This window comes from Pteropus vampyrus, unplaced genomic scaffold (assembly GCF_000151845.1).
Source record: "Pteropus vampyrus isolate Shadow unplaced genomic scaffold, Pvam_2.0 Scaffold178, whole genome shotgun sequence".
NCBI classification, from domain to species: Eukaryota; Metazoa; Chordata; class Mammalia; order Chiroptera; family Pteropodidae; genus Pteropus; species Pteropus vampyrus.
In genome coordinates, this window is record NW_011888959.1 from 522,939 (window position 1) to 529,976 (window position 7,038).

Genomic DNA, 7,038 nt, shown 5'->3' on the forward strand with positions numbered 1-7,038 from the left:
GGGTCAAGTGTTTTTAAAAGAGCCCCATTTAAAATGATTACCGTAGAGAAGCGCTTATGTTCAAGGAGTAAACTTGACCTGGGAGTCCCAGTTAGCCACCAGCCCTGGTGAGTGAGGCGCTGCCGTGTGATGCATTTCCTGGTGTACTGTCTGACGTAGCCTCTTCCCTTTGACCCTCTGTGTGTGTACATGTGACACAGGCCAGGGCAGCAAATACGACCAAGGAACAACACTCAGCTTTACCAGTTCGTTCACAAAGATCTTTTCACCAATAAGCCAAGATTTTACTTTTTAATGAAACTACATAATCACTTTCTTTGTTAGTAACAGTTCTCTCGGCGTGAGACTTACGTTAGAATTCCAAGCGTTGCTTCCTAGAGCGGGTGTTTCAAAACTCGAGGGGAGGGGGCAGTTTCGGCAAGTTTCTATGTGCTCAGACCTTTGAGAAAGCTTTGTTTAGAAATATCTCATTTTCAGTAGCAGGGAATTATAAGTGGAGAAATCGCACCCATTTCTTTCAGTATGTCTACAGAGAGGGACCGTGGACAGCAGACCGTGATGGTATAGATGAGCAGACACCCGCTCGTTTCATGAGTGCTGGGTGTCGTCCAGGCCCAGGCGCTGTGCTCGGTGCAGTGCATCTCCGGTGCTGCCAGCGGGAGGGGGCGGCTGGCTCCAGGGCGTGAGAGCGTGGGGGACGCCGACATTCGCTGTCACACCCTGAGTACTGCAGCATGCATCCTGAGTTTAGAGTTGTTATGGGGGACGAGGGGTCTGCCTTAGACCTGATGGAATACAGCGACAGTGGTACTTGCCAACCGTCCGTGACGCCAACTGCAGGCCAGGCCCTGTCCTTAGCGCTTTATAGGAATTAACTCATTTTACCCTCACAACAGCCCTGCCAGGCAGATGTTGTCATTATCCCCATTTTAAAGATGAAGGAGTAGAGGCACCGAGAGGTTAGTAGCTTGCCCGAGGCTCCGTACATAGTGATGGAGCTGGGGCTCGAACGTAGCCCGGTCCCCGAGTGCATGTTCTCAACTGCCTCGCACGCTGCGTCTTGACAGCCCTGTTTGGTTGGCACTATTGTTATCACCCCCAGTTTACAGATGAGGAAACAGACTTGAAGGATTAAGTAATAACCCGAAGTTAAGCTGTTAATACATGGCAGAGCCAGAGCTTGAACCCGCGTGTGGCCCTGGAACCTCGACCGTCGTGCACGGTGGCCGGCCTGGGTCCCTCTCTCTTCCCGGCCGAGCTCAGCGCCGTGGACGAGTAGACACTGACTGATGATTTGCTTTTGCTGATGATACTGACTTATTGAAAACCAGATCAATCGCTTAAGCTTTTTCTACTAGAATAAGAAAGAATTTCACTCAAACCACCACTCTCTTGGACTGTCAGAATATCAGAACGTTAACCGCCGAAGCGCCAGTCAGTGACGTGCGCGGCCCCGCAGCGTGCAGCGAGTCGTCTCCGATGTGCGCAGCAGTTTCAGCGTCTGGGGACGGCGGAGAAGACGCGAGGAAGATGCGTGTTTTCGAATGCAAAGAGCGTAGAGTCTGCTGTAGAGACAAACCATGAAAGTGAAGTCGTGAGATAATGAGTCGCTCAGGTTAATTCTCTCTTTGTCCAGTAGGTGTCAGATGGGGCAGAGGGGACTATGGGCTTTAGGTACAAGCTCTCATGGAAAGTAGTAAAATGAGAGAAACACAGGAGAGGCTGCCTCCTTCACCATGACCTGCCACAGCTGCTCCCAGTGCGGGGACACAGTGGGGAACAAGCAGACACAGCTCCCACCCACGTGACCGCACACCCTGATGAGGAGAGAGACGGCAAAAACAAATGACGAGTCCCAGACAGGGCTGTTGTGGCTGAGTCTACAGGCTGCGGTGTTAGAGCAGGGTGGAGACAGAGTATTCCCGACAGAGGGACAGTGAGTGCAAAAGCCCTGTGGCCACCGTGAGGTGAGAGGCCCCAGCGGGGCAGCAGGAGGGGAGTGTGCTGGTAGGGCCGGGCGCGGTCTTCCGAGTTCGACCGGAAGCTGTTAGTGGGGTTGGAAGCCAGGATGGTGTCTTTTGATCGATGTTTAGACCAGTGCGTCTGAAGGTATCTAGGGTGGAAGACCAGGTTTGTTTACTCTGTAGTAAATATCACCAGCAAACTGGCCACGTGTTTGGACGTCACAGCAACATTGAATTGTTGCAGAAGTTTCCAAACAGTCACTCGTAATTTCTGCCATCTCCTCTCAGACCAGCAATTGTCCCTGGGCCAGCGTCAGCTGAGGACCGTGCTGGCTGCCGCCCCTTCAGCTGCGGACCACAGCATCTAACCCGCGCGCGGTCCACTCAGGGGTTTGTCATGTGCTGCAGGGAGCGGACTGAATCGTCGGGAGGGCTGAAGAAACAGGCTCTAGGCCTAGCCCCTAGGAAGTGGCTTCCAGAAGCAATCCCACGCCGCCGCAGCCACCAGCTCTAGAGCCACACAGCACCACTGCCAGGGTCGGAAGCCGCCTCCGCCGTCATCCACGCCTCCAAGTGGGGGTGCCCCCTCTCCCCTCAGCCCCCAGGACTCGGGTCTGGTCACCTTTCCCAAGCAGTCCCACGTGCGGGATCCAGGCCACGTCTGGACCCTACGCTGCAGGGCAACTGAAGAACGCCGTTTGACTTTTAGCCGGGCGTGCCACGGGGCCTGGGATGGGCCTGTGGGGTGCGCATGGGCCGGGAATGGCCGTGTGGGGAGCTGCCCATGACGTTGCGTCAGTGACGGGGGTGTTTATCTGGTGCACTGCACTCAGGGCTCTGGGAGCGTCACAGAGGCTGTCCTGGAATGTGGGCGAGGGACACGTGACCGCCACCGCGTCGCAGAGGTGTCTGCCCTTTCACGACGTCGTGGCTGGTCCTGCCCTCCTGTTCAGCCGTCTGAGCGACCTGGCTCTGTGGCCGGTGGCCGGCTGCCGGCCGCGTCCCTGCTCCCGCCGTCTGCGCACCCCGCCTTGCTCATCTCAGGCGCTCTGCCTGGCACAGGTCTGCTGCTTCGTCGTTTGTCCTGTCTCCACGGGAGCGTCCGCTCTGGCAGTGGGGCCCTGTCAGCCCCATCGCTGGCGCCCTCTGAGTGCCCAGCACTGTCCTCGTGTGGTGCAGGTGTCAGGCGTCCACCCGCATGATGTGTTTGGATGTGGAGTGCCGCAGTTAGACTGTTTTCCCCGCAGGGAGCCAGGCCAGTCAGCTCACTCTTGGCAGAGGAAGGTGCTCGCTGGGAAACCCCAGGCCTCCTGCAGTGAGCCCAGCCGGAAAGTCCTGATCGGGAGCCCATCGCTGACTGCCTCAGAGCCACGGGGCACCCCCTTCCTCGCCCGCACCCCTCCTTCTCTCCCGGCAGGCTTGGCCGCCCAGACCCTGGGGCCTCAGCAGAGGGCCTGGCCCAGAAACCCCAGCCCCAGGCCACCTTCTGGAGTGTGGGCAGTTCCGGGTGGGGTCACCTGAGGGTGGTGACTTTTAGAGACTGGGTGGGACAGACATCTTGAGATAAATCCATGGCACTGGGAGTGAACCAAGTAGGAACGAGCCAGCGAGCTCGATACCGGTGCCCGCGGCACTGCAGTCCAGCCCCACGCACCGCCGGCCCGGGTGCCAGGGCACCGTGCAACGTGGCAGCTGTTCTGTGTGACAGCGCACTGGCGGACTCGGCCAGTCACGTTTTATAGCTCATCGAATCGGACCCACCGATTGAGCGATGCACCATTTTTTATGTACCAACAACAAATAAAACACTGCCGGCTCCGCTCAGACACAGCTCTCTTCACATTAGTCTTAGCTTCGTCCTTATTAACGGAGCTCCCTTAGACTTCTGGGACAGCCCGCCCCCATCGCGTCGGGACACGTGTGAAAAGGAAAGTCCAAGCGGAATGAATCAGCTACGGCAGTCCTCACACTTCCTTGAGACACGTTGACGCACGGTGACGATGTCTGCTTTCCTTCCGCGGTCAGCCTCTGCGCCATCAGAGTGTGCGTGATGCGGCGTCTTTGTCTCTGGAGTTTTCTCTCAAGCCGACGGCACCATCCTGGGCGTTCAGCGCGGGTGCGTCTGGGAAGCACCGTCTAGTTTGGCTCTGTCGACGCAGCTCAGTCTCCACTTCGTGGAGCGACATGAGGTCGGAGCGCGTGGTGCCGCGTGTGTCAGTCACAGTGGGTCCTGGTTGGGCTCTTTGCATCCCCGTCTCGTCTATAAATGGGGGCACTGGAGTGTCTGACTCTGAGGGCTGTTGTGAGGGTTACATAAAAATGTGTGTGTCGTATACGCGATGCCCCCAGAGCAGCGCCCGGCTGGCAGCCTTCAGTCTACGCGGCTGCTGTCGCTCCGCAGCAGAGGCGAGGGCACTGGCCTTCACCGAAGTCCGAGTGCTCTCCTAGGCTGCGCCAGCTACGGAGAGCAGACCTAGGGGGACCCCGTCCTTGAGTGTCGCCGTGCTGGATGAGAGAGGGGTGCTGCTGACAGCTCAGGCCCCACGCTGCGTCTGACTCCGCCTCTGCCGGTCACGGCCTCTAACCTCTCAGAACAGTGGACCGTAAGGCGAGGCTCTCCTTTGGAAAATATGGGTGGCGTGTGTGTGCAGCATGGTGCCATGGGGCACGGCCTCTGGGCAGAAGCGTGTCCAACGGGCTGCTTGGCGGTGCTGTGGTGGGCCCCAGTGTGCATCTCCAGGCCTGAGCAGCAAAGCCGGGCACAGGCCTGGGAACGGGGGCTCTTGTGGGAAGGGGTGTGCTAGATACTGTCACAGTGCAGCCTGCACTGCCAGCGTAGTCACTCAGCGAGTACTGACAGCGACACCTCGGTTTATCATCGTGTTCACTCAGAGTTTTCACCGGACGAGCGCTGTGCGTGACATTCCTCAGAATCTTCTTAATGAGACCATTTGGTAAAGATTAACATGAAACAGTTAACTTGGTCAGGATGGCTAAAACAGACAAGGGCGCCTGGCTTCGCTTCAGGCAAGGGTGCTCACGGAGCGGGGGGCGGGGAGCACCGGGTCCTAACTCCTCAGGGCCACCAGTAGGTCAGGGGTACCCAGGAGGAAAGGAAGGGCGGGCCCCCGAAGAGGGCTCCTGTCCTGGGGACTGAAGGCAGCCGAGAAACGCAGGACCAACGATGTCAAATGGGAAGTGGTTTTTTTGAATTGTCACGTGAGAATGATCATCCTGTAGATTTAAAACTTAATAACTTAAAACACACACCTTCAAAATTAAAATCAAGTGAAACGTGACATCTTCTGGAACCAGGATAACCGATGCTGGCATGTAGTAAGCATTTTAGATCGTCATACGAAGCTGCAGGGAGGAAGGTGTGGGTCACAGGGTGGGGACCGTACTGGTGCGCTCAGGTGCTCGGCGGGTGCCAAGTGATCTCTGCCTCTGTCAGGGAAGAGTGGGCTGTGGAGTCAAAGCCGTCCCTGGCCTTCTGGGATTAAAACAAGGTGCTTCTGCTGAACTGTGACCTTCCCCTTTGGAAAGGAGACCGCCACCTAGACAGAAGCCTCGGAAAACACTGGGTTTGCAAGCGAGCCCTGACGACTCAGTCAGCGGTTCGAAGGAGGGCGTCCTGGGGGAGGCCCACCCTGAGGCCCGAGTTAGGTGTGTCAGACCAGCCGCGCTCGCGACTCTCACGGGTGCTGTGTGCGCTGCCACCAGAACGTGTGTGCTGGGAGGTCGCAGAGGAAACGGAGCCAGGACGTAGAACTCGCAATGGGTCCTTTTGTAGGTATACTTCATGTTTCCTGTAAAAACGACTTCAGATTATTTTTCACAGAGGAAGTTAGATTTTCACACATCATTAAATAAGAATGGATTCTATTTTTGATTTCAAAAGAGGGGATGAGTACCATTGATGACCATATTTGGCTATTTCCTTCATCACACAGGGAGGAGACACCCATTATCAGAAAAAAAAATTATGTGCTACATGTACCAGTTATGCAGATCTCTTGATCACATGCACAGGTACGTTCAGAGACGTGGCCGCTCTCGGTCGACGCAGTGTGTGAACATTCGGTAAACTTGCAACATGAAAGAATTTGAGTGACTGAGGTACAATTAATTCTATCTTTCCTTTTATGTCGAATGCAGAAATGGAATATTTCATAGAGACGTAAAACCGGAAAATATATTAATAAAGGTAAGGACTTTTATATGAAAAACTGATCTCAGAATAAAGGTAGAAAGAACATCAAAACTTCCCACTGGATACTCTGCAATCCCGGCTAGCTGGGCAACAGGATTGCTGTAGTTTTTCTCCTCCTCCCAGTTTGGAAAAAAGTTTTTATTTAATGTCATTAACATAACCACACATCTAGAAGAAAATAGTCTCAGGCACCCTTCTCATACTGTCTACAAAAACAAGCTCCGTATCGTTCTAAACACTCTAAGCGTAAACATGCAAGAATCAGAATTTGAGCTGGGGTCTGTCTCACTCCAAAGCCACGTAAGCTACACGAAGTGCACAGCTCGGTAAGTTTCGGCATATTTGTTCACCCACGAACCCATCCTCACAGGCATGTTCGTGAACACGTTCCTCACCCCCAAAAGTGTCTTCCTACTCCTTGTCCCAAAGCCAAGGGTGACTGACTTTCAGTCATTATAGAATTAGTTTGCGTTTTCTAGGATATTCTCTAAATGGAATTAGGCACTTTTTGGTCTTTTTTGGTCTGGCTTCTGTGACTCAGCGTCATCACGTGGGGATTTGTCCGCGTCCTGTGGGTGCGCCCCATCTGTTGAAGTGACCCCGCGGTTCCCGGGAGTTCTGTTCTGTTTCTGCCATTCTCGTGTTCTCTTTGCATCTCATTTGGAGAGTTTCTCTTGGCCTCTCTTCCAGCTCCCCGCCTCTTTCCTGGGCTGTTATTTAGTGCATTGATGAGCCTAGGAAAGTCATTTTTTTTTCCTGTTAGTGTTTTTCTTTTATTTCTAATGTTTTCTTTTGATTCTTTCTTAGAGTTATCGCTCTGCTGATATTTCCCTGAACTTGCATGTTTACTTTTAGAGCCCT

The 7,038-nt window shown here is 54.4% G+C and overlaps 1 protein-coding gene across 10 annotated transcripts in view; it reads left to right on the plus strand.

Moving 5' to 3' along the window:
• The window catches only part of MOK (MOK protein kinase), a 36,959-nt gene that overhangs the window by 23,072 nt on the left and 6,849 nt on the right, over positions 1–7,038 (plus strand). For all 10 annotated transcript variants that reach the window (XM_011370939.2, XM_023537126.1, XM_023537122.1 and 7 more), the window contains 2 exons: positions 5,918–5,996; positions 6,123–6,171. In XM_011370939.2, the coding sequence (XP_011369241.1) occupies positions 5,918–5,996; positions 6,123–6,171 (128 nt within the window). The remainder of the gene's footprint in view (positions 1–5,917; positions 5,997–6,122; positions 6,172–7,038) is intronic.